This window comes from Tasmannia lanceolata, unplaced genomic scaffold (genome assembly GCF_043159265.1).
Source record: "Tasmannia lanceolata isolate RefF3 unplaced genomic scaffold, GAP_Taslan_0.1 ptg000037l, whole genome shotgun sequence".
Lineage (NCBI taxonomy): Eukaryota > Viridiplantae > Streptophyta > Magnoliopsida > Canellales > Winteraceae > Tasmannia > Tasmannia lanceolata.
In genome coordinates, this window is record NW_027518714.1 from 8,914,825 (window position 1) to 8,930,623 (window position 15,799).

Genomic DNA, 15,799 nt, shown 5'->3' on the forward strand with positions numbered 1-15,799 from the left:
CAAAAGGTACTTCTCGCCCATCCTTTGCAATTGTATGTGTTAAGAGATTTGTCTTATTAGACCTTGTGAAAACTGCACGGAAATACTATTTCTAAAAAGGTGGCTAGCAATAATAAGTACCGAAAGAAGCTAGCAATAATAAGAGAAAAGTACGGAATGGGAGCCGATGTTTAGTGAAATTACGGATTGCAGGCACCTTTTAAAACAAGAACAAAAAACGGGCTAAACTTCAAAATCGAGTGGTCAAAAGACCCTGATACCCTTCTGACATCGACAGAGTCCTCCTTTTTCATTACTGCCTCTTAAATTGGCCCGATTCACGAGGCTTCTTCTGGTTCATTTCAATGTGTATTTGAACCGAAAGAACCTTGGGTTCGTTTCTATCTTGGCCGTCGGAAATAACTAGAGACGGATGGATCTTGACAGGTTGGAAAACTTTTTTGGAACCCCGGTGCTATTGTACTTTTTGGAACACTGACGTTATCTTTTCTCACATATCTTTTGGCTTAAAACAGTAGACGTTATCTTTTCTCACTTATCTTTTGGCTTAAACGGTAGACGTTATCTTTTCTCACTTATCTTTTGGCTTAAACGGTAGACGTTATCTTTTCTCACTTATCTTTTCAACATGTGTCAGGCATCCATCCGTATCTAGGTATTTCCGACGGCCAAGATAGAAATAATGGGTACACCTGTAGAAAATAATGGGTATGCCGATGGAAATAATAGTTACAGAAAGCGAAATAATGGGTACGCCGGTGGAAATAATGGGTACGCCGATGGAAATAATGGTTACAGAGAGGGAAATAATGAGTACGCCGACGGAAATAATAAGTACGCCGATGGAAATAATGGTTACAGAGAGGGGAATAGGAATAATGGGTACGACGGCGGAAACGAAATAATGGTTACAGAGAGGGGAATAATAGGTACGCCGGCGGAAATAATGGATACGCCGATGGAAATAATGTTTACAGAGAGGGGAATAGGAATAATGGGTACGCCGGCGGAAATAATGGGTACGCCGATGGAGATAATAGTTACAGAGAGGGGAATAATAGTTACAGAAGGGGGTATTATTAGAAGACGCCACCGTTTCATATTGATGTCCATATGTTGTGGATCCGACCGTCTGTTCATATTGGCGACGACCGAGATTTAAAGGAACCCAAGGACTCTGGGTTCACAGAAAGATTTCAATCCAAACCAAACTGACTATGTATAGAGCCTCTAGCATTCCAAAAAGTTTTTCAACACGTGTCAAGCATCCATCCGTCTCTAGGTATTTTCGACGGCCAAGATAGAAACGAACCCAAGGTTCTGTGACTTCTATCAGTTCAAATACCAGACAAACCAAAAGAACCTCGTGAAACACGCCAGTAATGAAAAATGAGGCTGAATGACGTTTCTGTTGATGTGAGAAGGGTATCAGGGTCTTTTTCCAACCCGATTTTGAATATTAGCCTGTTTTTTGTTCTTGTTTTAAAACGGCCCGCAATCCGTAATTTCACTAAACATCAACTCGCATTCCGTACTTTTCTCCAATAATAATCATATACTAAAGTTATGGAGGAAGCTTACGGAAAAAGTGTTGTAAAGTAGAAAATTAGGGAAAAAAGTACTGAAAATGGTACTTTTATATGACAATTACGGAAAAATACAAAGAATAGGTATAGAAATATGACAATTACGGAAAAAAACTACAAAGAATAGGTAGGGAAATATGACAATTACGGAAAAACTAATTTGTTTCACTTCTACAGGCGCCCGCGGGTCCACCCGGACCCACCCAGTTTTGACGGGCCGGTTTGACCCACCGGTCAACTTAGAAACGGGTCAGAAAATGTTGACCCGGACCCGGAAATTATGGGCAAGCCGGATCGACAGGCAGGTCCAGGTCAATTCTTGCCGGGTCTAGCTCTCAAGGATGATTTGTTAAGATGTGATCAAAATTGAGCTTAAAATTTACGAGTTTACAAAGGATGATGATTGTTAAGATATGATCTTGATGGCCAAATTTGAGTCACAACTGGCACCCATGTGATCCAAGCCGTTGATTCGGTAGATCCCGCATGAAACGACTTACATGATCATTGTTCCCCTTACAGGTTGCCTCATCCATAAGGTTTAACAAAGACAAAACATCAATTATGTGACTCTCCGTGAACCTCAAAGGGGTACTTCCAAGAAAGTAGTCTCTTTGAAGTGTTTTACCCTCGAAGTGAAGTGATTTCTATTGTTAGAATATACAACATGAGAATTTAGAGGTACCGATTTCGGACCCCACTGATATCCGAAATTTTGTAACATTTCTTTCTTTTCTTTTCTTTTTTAAAAGACATTTTCTCTAAATTTCGGTCCCCACCGAAACTGAAATACCAATTTCGCGAAATTTGGTATTTCGCGAAATTCCAAATGTTGGGATTTCGGCCGAAATTTAAAACCATAGTCCTGATACCAACATATCAGGACTATTTGAATTATTTAATTATTTTTTGAGAATGACCAAAATAACCCAATCTCGTAAAAAATGCTCAAAAGACCCATATTTACCGATGGATTCATCGAAAATAACAAAAATATCCATATTTCATATAAAATGACTACATAATTTATTTTCTTAGAAAATAGCTAAAATACCCCAATCTCAAAGAAAATGACGAAAATATCCTCATCTCATAAGAAATGGCTAAAATGCCCTTATCTCATAGAAAAATAGCCAAAATATCATGACCTTATATAAAATAGCCAAAATACCCTTACCTTTTGAAAATTACCAAAACATGTATGTGAAACAACCAGTAACTCCAAAAGCGTAAGCGGTTGGAGAAGGTGTTACTTAATCTTTTATACTTTAACACTCCCCCTCACGCAGGTCCTAACATACACGTGGCCCCTCCTGTGGGTTTGGCCATTGCATGTGGATTCTTACTATCAAGGAGGTTTGAAATCAGGCCTTTTTGCTCCGTTACAATGTGAAACAACCAGTGACTTCAAAAGCTTAAGTTGTTGATGGTGTTATTTAATCTCTTTAACAATGTATATTTCAAATTGAAAATACCCATCTTATAAAATTACCAAAGTACCCTTTTCCAATAATCCATAAACTAGGTATAGAGAAATCTAGAGGAATGATAGAATGAAGGGCGCCCTCGCAAAAACCAGCTACAGGGGCTGCTCCCATTGGTCCTTTCCAACCAAATGCATTTATGGTTTATTTAATGTTATGTTTGTTAAGGCCATTTTCATTTTTTTTTTCCCATGCCACCGTAAGTGCACTTTCTTAAGATGGAGTGATGGACCAATGGGAGCGCCCTTGTAGCTTGGTTTTACTTTAGCAGTATTGGAGAAATTGTGCATCCCATGTCTTATACTATGGACTCTGCTGTCCATGTAACATCTACCTGAAGTTTTAGCTGATTATTCAGCCTAATGTGTTCTACTTTATGCCGTTCATGTTGCTTCCTAGTTTATTTTCCAAAGCTAAAAGCAAAAGTACTTGCTCTCTTATCAAGTGTTGTCTATCATAGGCAACTTGGGGTACGAAAAAAATTCTTGAGATAATGATTCTAGACCTTTGATTTAATAGGTGTAAAATTGATGGTTTAGAAAAGTTACGCATTTACCACCTACCATATATAGTAATTGGAACATTGAAAATCAAATACGTCTTAAGTTTTCACTGCACATTGGAACACCAGAAGTTATTCAAGGGTAAACTACTAAGGGTAAGTAGATTAAGCAAAATGCTTTACCTCGAAATACATTACCTCCTAGTATTTGCCCTCACTCAGATGAACAGAAATTTTTATGTCATGAAGGTGGGTTGTAGCGCATAGAAAATACACATTGGATTCAATTCAGCTGAACGATACTCGTACGAAATTAAGCAGCTTTACAATGGGAGTTTGGTGATGGAAAAGATTATCTCAGAGTTTTTGTAAGATAATCTGAGCACCATGTTGGGGTTGAATGGTTATACGAGAGTAAGGTGCATGAGCATAGGTGGGCGATAGCTTAAACGAGAACTTTTGTAGAATCATGGCCAAAGTTAGCTTAGCTTCTATCAAGGCAAAGCTCTGCCCAATACATATACGCGGGCCCCAACCAAAGGGGAAGAATGCAGCTTGATTCTTTGATGCCTTTGAAACGCCACCTGAGAATCTCTCTGGTTTGAATTCATCCACATCATCGCCCCATAATTCAGGATCATGATGAATAAGGAGCGTTGGAAGAGAGAGTTGTACTTCAGGTGGGAGGTCGATTCCTCCAAGTCTCATTCTCTTGTATGTGCGCCTAACAAGTGAAGCCACCGGCGGGTATAATCGGAGAACCTCATATAGAATCATGGTTACCTGCATTAGATATTTCAAGAATTTCAGACACCATGTGGTGTTAAAAATCATTGTGACATTGCATATTAAAATATCTAATATGTTTATATTGAATCGAAGAACTGAACAAGTAGATGGCTTCCAACAAATTTGGCTTAGGTAAACAAACCATTTCTCCCTTTAGTCTGTGGGATTAAATTCAAGAGACTGGGATTGCATCTACCTATGCCTCCGCACAAGTTAATATATTGAAGAGAATGTACCAAGCAATTACTCACAGTCTTTAGGTGGTTTAAGCCATCAAAATCTGGTTTGTTATTCCCAAAGACTTGTAAAACCTCTTCCCTTGCATGTTGTTGCCAAGATGGATGCATACTCAACAGGACCATTGTCCAAACCAACAAAACGGATGTCGTTTCTTGCCCAGCAAAGTAGAATAGCTTACACTCCTGTATCACGTCTTCAATCGTCATTCCAATGCTCTTAAAGTTCCCATTTTCCGGAAACTCTTTAAAATTGGATTCCATTAGCAAACCCAATAAGTCATCGTTATTGACATCTCCTAATTTAATGGCCTTTTCTCTTTTCTTGATCATACCCGTCAACAGAGCTCTCACTTCTCTGTCAATTTCATTTCTCCTATTGTTCCTCTTTGTGGGCAAAAACCTGTATCAATAGATAATGTTAGTGAAGTAATAGAATATACAGTTTATGATAATTATGGAATTAGAAGGGTTACTCAGCATAGCCTAGACGTTTAAGTCCCTAACTACATCGTCTTCATCTACCTTAACCACACCATATATTGCCACTGTTAAATTACTACTACTACTTATCTTTTCTAGTATTGTCAATGGTGCTCAAGTACCAAATATCATATTGGGCATATGATTACTATTTGTAACTTCGCTGAAGATCATCATTATTTTACCAATTTTAGGTAAAGATATAATATAATCAGAAAATTATATTATGGTTGATAGAATCCTGATATGAAAAGTTATAGGGTAAAAGGAAGGGTTAGATTCAATAGATCCTGTGAATATTGGAGATGACATCGAAGAGTCTTTAAAACTAACACTAAGCTAGGTTAAAACCAAAACTAAGCTAGGTAACTTGCACACTCACTTGTGTGAAAGCTTCATTTTGCAGCAGGGGGACAACCAAGAGGAAATTGGGTTGCATCTCCACTATTTAGGACAATGGATATAACAGCAGGAGCAAAGTGCTCCAGTAATGAAACTACATAAATGTGCTATATAAGGAATTACATCATTAGAATTTTAGGGTACAGAAATGCTCCAGTATTGGAACTTAAATAGTAAACTAAGAAGGCTAGATATTCAGGCCCTGTTCAGATTATAGAAAGAATTTTTCTGGAAGAATTTTTTTTTTTTTTTTCCTTTCCATGATTCAGAGGGAAGTGATATATGGTTATGGCTTATTTTGAGGGATATCATCATAAATTAAAGGTACTTCTAAATAAAACTTGAACGGCAGTGGTTTAAGTTATTATTTTTCTCTACCTAATCCAACAGCAGAAAAGCAGGAAATTCTGGAAAGAAGTTTTTCCTTTCCATACTTTTCAAGAAAATCCTGACATCCAAACAGGGCCTTAGTGTTAACCAGAATAGGGGTTAGATTGATTCTATTTCATAAATGAAACACAAAAAAAATTCAGAATCATTTTTTTATAAGTCCACAATAAGATAAACACAAAAGCAAGAAATATATGGCCGATAGTAAGATTACAGTACATATGTATACGCCGTCCTTAAGACAAATCAAATTTTGTTTCAAACAACAAATTGTAGGGGTGTCAAAATATTAATAACAAACAAAATTTTGAATCAGAACTTTGACAATTCACAAAATTTCTACCATTCAGCATTAAAATCCAAAGATAGGAGTGGAAGTTTTTCCTGCCTATAGAGTGGTTTAAAGAGATTCAATGGTACTTTAGTGTAGGAATTCTATTCCATGAATTTGCATTATTGATATGCTTTTCTTATTGCTGACGAACATGAGTGAGAGAAAGAAAGTAAAAAGAAAAACAAACCTGAAGCCTGGCAAGTATATGGACTGAACAGCTAGGATCAGAAGCTCGGCCTGTTCTGTTTGGAGTTGGAATATCCGCCTCCCTTCTTTGTAGTTGCTCCCAAATGCGGTCCGAGAAATCACATCTCCAGTTAAAGTCTGAAGTTCAGGCCACACGTCTAATTCACATGAGTCTTGAGAACCAACCAAGCGCTCCCATCCGCTAATCATTTCACTACAACTAGTACAGAAAGCTGGTAGCATCCTCTGTAACAAACACAAAAGAGAAAATTTAACTATACCAGGTATCACCAAAAAACTAACCAGTTGTATTTGTTGAAATATAGATCATGGTACTTCTTTAATATGTTCATTTCTTTTTCCATGGCATCACATTTCAGTTTTTGAATGTCTTTTTCATGAAAGAAACAGGTCTTGTTTGGTTGATGTTCTAAATAAAAGCACAAATGTTCAGTGTTATCAAATGGGAAGTAACCTTCAATTTCTCTAGGTGGAAGGCTGGGTTAATGATCCTCCTGTGTTTGGCCCACTTCTCACCGTCATAGTTTGCGAGCCCTGTTGCCAACAACCTAGTGAGCGGGTTTGATTTTGGCTTTGCAAAGTGACCAAACTTGTTCGAGAGAATTTCCCTCATCAGCTCTGGATCCATGATGTTCACCCTGGGAGTTGTTCCAATCCAAATTACAGATAGTTTACCTGCGTTTTACAGCCTAAGAATTTTAGTAATTACAAGGACTAAGGAAAAAACTCAAAGGAAAAGACAAGATTTTCTAGTGCAACAGCTATGGAAACTAAAAAAGCCCAAGACAAAACTTTCTACTGCAACAGCTATGGAAACTAAGAAATCTTTTATTAGAAGCCCTGCTTACATAATATGCAATAGAATGTTCCAAGAGAAGATGTTGAAAATCATTTGAAGCAGAACAGAAAAGATAATATTGTCATGTGGGACTCATTAAAAATCAAAATTGGGTCTGCAATCTAATCGGATTTCAGGTGCAATTTCTCAGTAAACTTGCAATAAAAGTTGACATGAATTGCACCCATAATCCAATTAGATTACATCCCCAGTTACAAAAATTGGATTCTAATGTAACTAGATTGCAAGTTTACGACAAATTGCACCCAAACGAATCAGATATTTTTTTTTTTGAAGAAGGCAACAGAATAAATATTTATATGTATGAGTAAGCAGAACCGAGATGGTCCTTGCGGAACAATGAGCAAAGAAAATAGCAAGACAATAAGTCAAGGGGGGGAGATAGTCAAAACACTCCAATTCGGCCCGAGAAACTCCACTCTTAGCCAGAGAGTCGGCTGCCACATTGGCCGATCTCCGGACATGCTGAAAGACCATGGAGTAACCCTTTCCTCTATCCTCTATCTCCTCAAAGAAAGGCACAAATCGCCAAGGGGGAGAAGCGACTCCCGAAAGCCAGCGAATAACATTTACGGAATCGCCTTCGACTATCAGACTGTCGCACTCCAAGCGAGGCAAGGAGAGGATCCCACTGTGAACGGCTCTAACCTCCGCCTCAGACGAGTCGGCAAATCCAATAGGCCCCGAATAGGCCCAAATGACTTCCCCTTTGTGATTCCGACATAACCCCTCTACTCCAGCCGATCCGGGGTTACCTATAGAGGAACCGTCAAAATTAAGCTTCAGAGACCCCGGCGGCGGGGGGGACCAGGAGGGTCGACATTTCACTTTGGAGCCCGATTCCAAACGAATCAGATATTACAAACCAAAACTAGATAAACTAAAAACATAAAATGAAAGCAAAATTGGTGAATATCGGACAAGAACCTTTGAATATAAAATCCAAGGAAACAATTTTTTAATCAAGAAAACCCACAAACTGAAAATAAGTTTTAAAATGGAAACAAACTTTTTCAAAAAAATAAACAAAGTAGAACAAGAATGAAAGATTACCGTAGTTCTTCACCGTTTCATATAGGAAAGGAGCGACACGTGGAACAATCTGGTGAGAAAGATTCATAGGTTTTGATGATTCTTTCTTGACCAAGTTGATGTTATCCTTGAGGCTTCCGTACAACAATTTATAGGGAGGGCCTTTGATCCCTTGCTCCTTCAAATACCTCTCCAGCTTCATGGGTATCCACCAAATCGAATACACTAATCTTGAAATCCATAAAACCAGCAAAACACAAGAAATCCAGAGAGCAATTGAGAGCAAATCACCCATTTTCTTTTACAGTCTCGGCTCTGTGGTCACTCGACTCACTCCCCAAGCAGAGAAAAGCTCCACCACTGACACACGAGACACGAGATAAAATAACCAAACGGTGGTTTTTAAAGGGAAGCGATATATTCGACCCTTTTGTTTACTAAGGACAGCCTCCTCTTGGGTTAGGATTGGGAAAAACAACCTGAGGTTGGATTAGTGCTGAGGCCTTGGACAATGTTACTGTCCTAGTAGTGTCCTATATGGATATGAGACTATGTGGGACCCAACTTGGTATGGGACCCATCCTGAACAGCAGTGGTTTAAGTTACAAATTGCAATAATCAAGTTCCAAATGGGTGGCAACATCTTTGTGGACCTGTCTTCTATGTGAAGGACAAACAGAAATATAGAAAGACTTCTGTTCTGAGGATTACAGGCTACAAGTTCCAAACTGCGTGACTTCAGCCATGACGTGTGTTCGATATGATCTTACAAAGGATGATGGTTAAGATATGATCTTAATGATCAAATTTGAGTGACAAAGTAGCACTCATATGATCCAGGCCGTTGATTTGGTAGATCCACATAAACCGACTACGTGATCCTAGTCCCCATCACATGGCTGCCTCATCTATAAAGGTTAACAAAGACAAAAATCAATGATTTGAATCTCGGTCGTACAGGTCTCTTCCAATGGGGGAGCGAGCTTTGAAAATAATACAGATGTCATATGTAAAACAGAGATTTTATGTGGGGTAAGCCCATATAGCTCGTATTTCAAAAAGAACTGTATGGACCACACTATAGGATGATCCAAACCGTCCATGTTTGTGCCTAAAAAATCATTTATATAGGATGATGGTCCCAACCCTCCGATCTATACTTGACATTTATATAGGATGATAGTCCCAACCCTCCGATCTATACACCTCTGTTTGGTTGCCGGGTTTTTTTTGGTTCCAGGGATTTATATGGGAGAAAAAAAATCCAAGGAGATTGGTGGAAAAAGAAAGTCCTAGAAGTATCCCGGTAAAATAAAAATCCCATGTGTGGTTGACCGGACTATGGTGGGAAAAAAAACTTTTGTTTGGTTACTTGAACTGTTGGGAAGAAAAACATTCTTCTCAAGCTTATTTTCGGTTCCCAAGATTATTTTGGGATGGGATGAAAAGGCAAGCATTACAAGAGTGGGATTAAAAAAATTCATCACAAAAGCAATCTTTACACTAGTGGGATTAAAAGAATTCTAGTGCTAAAAGGCAACCAAACATGGGATTGGACCAAAATTTTACTAAAACATCATGGACAAAAATTTCACATGTGCCTATAAAGAGATTATGGGAAGGATTGAGGGGCCCCCATTGGCATCTTACACTGCACCTCGACGTCCCGAATAAATGTCAAACAACCTATAAAGAGAAAAATTATGTGATAAAAGAGAATGGTACCAATGCCTTTCCCCGTTCAAAGTGGGACCCAGCCCACGAGATGAACAATTGTGAGACGTTCAGTGTTAGGAAAAAGGCAGAGAAAGATTAGGCGAATTGTACTAATTTCTAGAAAGGGCATGTCCGTCATTTAGCGAAAATGGAGAGCTGTTTTCATTGCAGTCGATGCTTAAACACAGACCAACTCATGGTTATTTAATTCGGGTGTCCGTTGGGGAGCTTTCTCTTCTTAAGAAAAGATGGGTGATTTTCTGTTCATTTCTCTGTTGATTTCTTGTGTTTTGCTGGTTTCATGGATCTCGAGATTAGTTTACTCGATTTGGTGGAGACCCATGAAGCTGGGGAGGTATTTGAAGGAACATGGGATCGAAGGCCCTCCCTACAAACTGCTGTACGGCAACATGAAGGATATCCTCAGCACTATGATGAAAGAACAATCAAAACCTATGAATCTGTCTCACCAGATCGCTCCACGTGTCTTTCCCTTCCAATATGAAACGATCCGTTCCAGCCATTCTTTTGTAGGAGAGAATGAGAAGTCTAGGGGTGCAACTCGGGTCGTGTTTAACCCGTAAAAAAAAAAAAAAAGAAAGAAGGTAGGGTTGGGTTGAGTTCGGGTCGGGGTCAGGTTCAGGTTGAGTTTTCCCAACCCGGGTTTGAGTTCAAGTCGGGTTCGGGTTGAGGGCTTGGGCAACCCGACCCAAGTGAAACCCGATATTTTTTATCAATTTTATTTTTGTAAGCTTAAAAACTCATACAGGGTTGGGTTCAGGTCGGAAAAAAGGGTTCCTCAGGTTGGGTCGGGTTGAACCTCGTCGGGTTGGAAATCTGGTCAGTTTCGGGTTGGCCTCAACCCGACCTAAGTTGCAACCCTACTTGCCAAACACGCCCAAAAGGTGTGGAAAACTGGAAAACAGGGTGCAACCATAATCATTTTCCTAAAATGAATGATGTACTGCTTCTTTGCTACACAATCCAAAAGGAAGTGTGGATCTAGATAAAATGAAAGGGAACTGATATATTTTCATATTTTCCTAAAATGAGTGATGTAATGCTTCTTGTCATAAATGAATGATGTATTGGTTTGCATTATTTTCCTACTCTACCCCACACTAGCAGAGTGGGGGTAGGCCGGGAAACGGGGGAAGAAAAGGGGCAAATCTATCGATCACTTTTTTGAAAAATTATTCCATGGAAACTAAACTTCTAGGGCCCAGTAGGTAGGTTTGCAGTTTTCCTTGAAAAATTATATAAATTTTCAATTTTAGAAAAAAAAATCTTGGAAAATGATTTACCAAACGCTGACAAATTAATTTTCCATGGAAATTGCAAGAAACAAAAGCAAAAGCAAAAATAAAAAAATCCCTACATCCAAGCAGCCACTAAAAGGCATGTTTGGTCATATGGAAAATTTTTGTGGTCAGCATTTTCCTTAACGAAGATTTATTTAAGCAAATTTCTTTCCCAAGAAAAAGAATCACCGGTAGAGCATAGATTGCTTTCTTTAGGCGTAAAACAAGCTTTATACCTATTTTTAAGTGAAAAAATGGGCAAAAAAATTGTTTTATGCCCATTTTACATGGAAAACATTGAAAATTTTCCTAGAAAACTTACCTAAAAAAGTGCATCAACAAGTACTTCAATAAATGGGCGGGCCTATTTAGATTGCACGTCCAAACTAGCCATTAGGCTTTATTTTGCCTTCTTTTTTAAATTGGATGGATAGAAGTTTCTTGGTGGGTGATTTGGAAAGAAAGAAATTCTAGAGTGTTTGAAGGGATTGCCAAATCGCCTCATTGTTTGTACATGAAAATTATTGCACTATCGATATCTTGGGTAAAATGTCTTCCATCCTTCCGCTTTGTATCGGCATTTGGTCTATGGGAGGGATGGAGGGTAGTTTGCTTCAGTAGGGAAAATCGACCTCGGATTATTCAGCATTGGGAGGCTCCTACTTTTAGGAAGTGGAAATTGAATTTTGATGGTTCGAGTATTGGAAGTCCGGATCCGGCTGGGGTTGGCGGTTTGTTCCGTAATGACAGTGGAGAGGTTGTGTGGGCCTATTCAGGTTCTTTTGGAGAGATGTGATGCTTCAGAGGCAAAAGTGATGGCGGCATATCATGGTATCATGAGATTAGATCGAGAGTGCTTAGATAATACCATTGTGGAGGGTGATTCATTCAATGTGATTCGTTGGTTGAAAAGAGTGGCATTGCCTCCTTGGAGATTTTTATCCTTTTTTATGAAATTGAGGATCTAATATCGAGTTTGTCTATTGCCTCTGATCACGTGAAGAGGAATGCTAATGGGGAGGCGGATGCGTTAGCTAGAAGTGGGGTTGGTCATATGGAGTTGGAGTAGTTTGATTTTCTCCCTCTGTAGTATATTTTGTATTTTTGTTTTTTGCTTTATTGTATTTTTCTTTCCTTTTCCTTCCTTGTACATTTGGGTGTGGTCCATCTCGGTCCCCCCTTATTTTATAATATATCTTTGCCATTTCAAAAAAAAAAAAAAAAGGTTGGATAGTTGACTAATTCTGTAATAGCTTATTCTGTTCACTCAAGTTAGATTTTGAAATGGGTTTTGATTTTTAAGGTCTTGCCCATATGACAATGTTATCTGTTCTGTTCCACTTGAAATGGTTTTCAACATTCTCTATTGCATATTATGTGGGCAGAACTTCAAAGAAAAGTATTTGTTCTGATGTCTGATTGTGTTGGGCTTCCTTACTTTCCATCGCAGTTGTACTAGAAGTCTCTGTCTTTTAATATAATGAGTTTTTCATTAGTTTAAGTAGTAAAACTCTTCTTCTTTCATCGGTCCAATTACTAAAATTCTTAGACTGTAAAGTGCAGGTAAAATGTCTGTTACTTGGATGGGAACAACAGCCAGGGTGAACCTCATGGATCCAGAACTGATAAGGGAAATTCTGTCGAACAAGTTTGGTCACTTTGGGAAGGTAAAAGCAAACCCAGTCACAAAGTTGTTGGCAACAGGGCTTGTGAACTACGATGGTGAGAAGTGGGCCAAACACAGGAGGATCATAAACCCAGCCTTCCACGAAGAGAAATTGAAGGTTATTTCCCATCTCATAACATTAAACAATCCCTGGAACATCTACCAAACAAGACTTGTGATGACAAAAATAAAACTTGAAGAACAAGCGACTTGTTCCACAATTTGTGGTTAATGACAAACCACACATTCTTGTTAGTTTTCGCCTGTGGTTAAATTTTATGGTTTTTGTTTGTTACAGCGGATGCTACCAGCATTCTCTACTTGCTGTTGTGAATTAATTAGCAGATGGGAGCAATCGGTTGGTTCTCAAGGTTCCTGTGAATTAGATGTGTGGCCAGAACTCCAGACTTTAACTGGAGATGTGATCTCTCGGACGGCATTTGGTAGCAACTACAAAGAAGGAAGGCGGATTTTCCAACTCCAAACAGAACAGGCTCAGCTTGTGATCGAAGCAGCCCGGTCCGTATACATCCCTGGCTTCAGGTTTGTTCCTTTTACTTGCTCTCTCTTGCAGTCTTACTCATGTTCATAAACCATAAGAAAAGCATATCAATAACACAATTTCATGGAATAGGAATCCTAAACTAAAGTACCATAGAATCTCTTTGAACTACTCCAGAAGGTAATGACAGGAAAAACTTCCAGTCCTATCATTGGATTTTAGTACTAAAATCCTCTATATATGATTGTTGACAAGTGATACCTTTAGTTTTAGAAGCTGTAGGATGTCATCTCCAATATTCCCAGGATTGATTGAATCTAAACCTTCATTTTACACAATATGTTTCCGAATTAATTATCTATGTTACTTCTGTTCCAAGGCTGGTCCCATTGACAGTACTAGAAACAGCAGTAGGGGTAGCAGCATTGTAGCAGAGGCAATAAATGCTATGGTTAAGGTAAATGAAGTCAATGCAGATAGGGCCTTCAACTTCTAGGCTATTCTGAGGAACCCTTCTAATTCCATTATCAATGGAAAATAGAGAGGTAGAAAGGGTGAAGTAAGTACCCCATACGATAATTATCATAAACTGCATATTCTATTACTTAACCAACATTATCTATTCATTTCTGCCCACAAAGAAGAACATTAGGAGAAAAGAAATTGAGAAAGAAGTGCGAGCTCTGTTAACGGGTATTATCAAGAAGAGAGAAAAGGCTATTAAATTAGGAGATGCCAATAATGATGACTTACTGGGAATTATGATGGAATCCAACTTTAACGACTCTCAGGAAAATGGGAACTCCAAGAACAGTGGAATGACGACCGAAGACGTGATAGAGGAGTGCAAGCTATTCTACTTTTCTGGGCAGGAAACGACTTCTGTTTTGTTGGCTTGGACAATGGTTGCATTGAGTATGCATCCAACCTGGCAACAACAAGCAAGGGAAGAAGTTTTACAACTCTTTGGGAAAAATAAACCAGACTTTGATGGCTTAAGCCACCTAAAGATTGTGAGTAATTGCTTGGTACATTCTCTTCAATATTTTAACTAACACTGATAGCTGCAAATCTCAGTCTGATGAATTTAATCCCATAGACTAAGAGGAGAAAGGATTTGCTTTCCTTACCCTAATTTGTTAAATGCCACCTACTTGTTTAGTTCTTCCATTGAATCTAGACATAGTAACATATTAGATGTTTCGGCATACAATGTCACAATGATTTGTAACACTAGAGGAAGCCATATGGTGTCTGAAATTCTTGAAATTTCTATTGCAGGTAACATTGATTCTGTATGAGGTTCTCCGACTATACCCGCCTTTGACTTTACTTATTCGGCGCACTTACAAGAGAATGATACTCGGAGGAATCGACTTCCCACCTGAGGTAGAATTCTCTCTGCCAACGCTCTTTATTCATCATGATCCAGAAATATGGGGCGACGATGTGGATGAGTTCAAACCAGAGAGATTCTCAGGTGGTGTTTCAAATGCAACAAAGAATCAAGTTACATTCTTCCCCTTTGGTTGGGGCCCACGTATATGTATTGAGCAGAGCTTTGCCCTGATAGAAGCTAAGCTCGCTTTGGCCATGATTCTACAACACTTCTCATTTGAGCTGTCGCCCACATATGCTCATGCACCTTACACTGTCATAACACTTCAACCCCAACATGGTATTCAGATTATCTTAAAAAAACTCTGAGATCATCTTTTCCATCAACATCCTTGATTACTGTCAGAATCACTTATCAGTATTATGAACGGTGTTATTTCATACGGGTATCCTTCAGCGGAGTTGAATTCAATGTCTATTTGGGATGTGTTGTAACCTAACTTCATGTCATAAAACTTTGTGCAGAAGGAAGATACAGTTATCTTAGTTTGAGGAAGGAATCTGCTCGCAGACATTGCATGAGGTAGATATTCTAGCCTTGGGTTGAACCCAACACATCTGCTGTGTTGTTGCCTGTAGACACCCCATTTTGACCGGACCCAAGTTCGAGTTGTTTGTGAGAAGCTTCGTCAAATCAGTGAGCTGGGGTCCCAAATTGAACCCTAGGGTAGCTTAAGGTCTCCCTAAGATCCCCGTGAAATTTCATTGAAATCCGAGCGCGTTTGCTCAGTTAACGAACCGAGAGAATGCGCGCAATGCTGACCAGAAGGGGGGTGATTTAGCCACAGCAAAGAGTATCCAGATGATAAGGAGGGTGGATTATCCTGTGATGAATAGGACAAAGGTGGCGGGCGTGCCCTATCATTTTCCGCGCGCTAATCAGGTGAGAGTGTCGATATCATTTTCTTTATT

General features: G+C 39.0%; 2 protein-coding genes across 3 annotated transcripts; one reads left to right on the top strand and one right to left on the bottom strand.

Moving 5' to 3' along the window:
- Positions 1-3,790: 3,790 nt before the first annotated feature.
- On the bottom strand, positions 3,791-8,692 carry LOC143860742 (cytochrome P450 CYP72A616-like). 2 transcript variants are annotated; one of them, XM_077371554.1, is made up of 5 exons: positions 8,326-8,692; positions 6,868-7,088; positions 6,394-6,638; positions 4,613-5,000; positions 3,791-4,355 (listed from the first exon to the last, which is right to left on the bottom strand). In XM_077371554.1, exons 1-5 carry the CDS (start codon positions 8,597-8,599, stop codon positions 3,930-3,932), a joined length of 1,554 nt encoding a protein of 517 aa, XP_077227669.1. In that variant the 5' UTR covers positions 8,600-8,692; the 3' UTR covers positions 3,791-3,929. The 2 variants fall into 2 exon arrangements, with proteins under 2 accessions (XP_077227669.1, XP_077227670.1); XM_077371555.1 differs by having other exon boundaries at positions 4,190-4,355; positions 4,504-5,000.
- A 1,517-nt stretch (positions 8,693-10,209) lies between these two features.
- Positions 10,210-15,412, top strand: LOC143861019 (cytochrome P450 CYP72A616-like). The gene is made up of 6 exons (XM_077371904.1): positions 10,210-10,533; positions 12,717-12,720; positions 12,880-13,105; positions 13,286-13,530; positions 14,115-14,502; positions 14,771-15,412. Exons 1-6 carry the CDS (start codon positions 10,269-10,271, stop codon positions 15,194-15,196), a joined length of 1,554 nt encoding a protein of 517 aa, XP_077228019.1. The 5' UTR covers positions 10,210-10,268; the 3' UTR covers positions 15,197-15,412.
- The last annotated feature ends 387 nt before the right edge of the window (positions 15,413-15,799 follow it).

Bases quoted from the DNA above. Each gene is read 5' to 3' on its own strand.
- LOC143861019 (XM_077371904.1), top strand. From the start codon at position 10,269: ATGGGTGATTTTCTGTTCATTTCTCTGTTGATTTCTTGTGTTTTGCTG. The intron at 13,531-14,114 runs GTTTGTTCCTTT...CATTATCTATTC, and splicing joins GTATACATCCCTGGCTTCAG to ATTTCTGCCCACAAAGAAGA. The intron at 14,503-14,770 runs GTGAGTAATTGC...TTTCTATTGCAG, and splicing joins GCTTAAGCCACCTAAAGATT to GTAACATTGATTCTGTATGA.
- LOC143860742 (XM_077371554.1), bottom strand. From the start codon at position 8,599: ATGGGTGATTTGCTCTCAATTGCTCTCTGGATTTCTTGTGTTTTGCTG. The intron at 7,089-8,325 runs GTAATCTTTCAT...TGTAAAACGCAG, and splicing joins TGAAACGGTGAAGAACTACG to GTAAACTATCTGTAATTTGG. The intron at 6,639-6,867 runs GTTACTTCCCAT...TGTTTGTTACAG, and splicing joins TCCACCTAGAGAAATTGAAG to AGGATGCTACCAGCTTTCTG.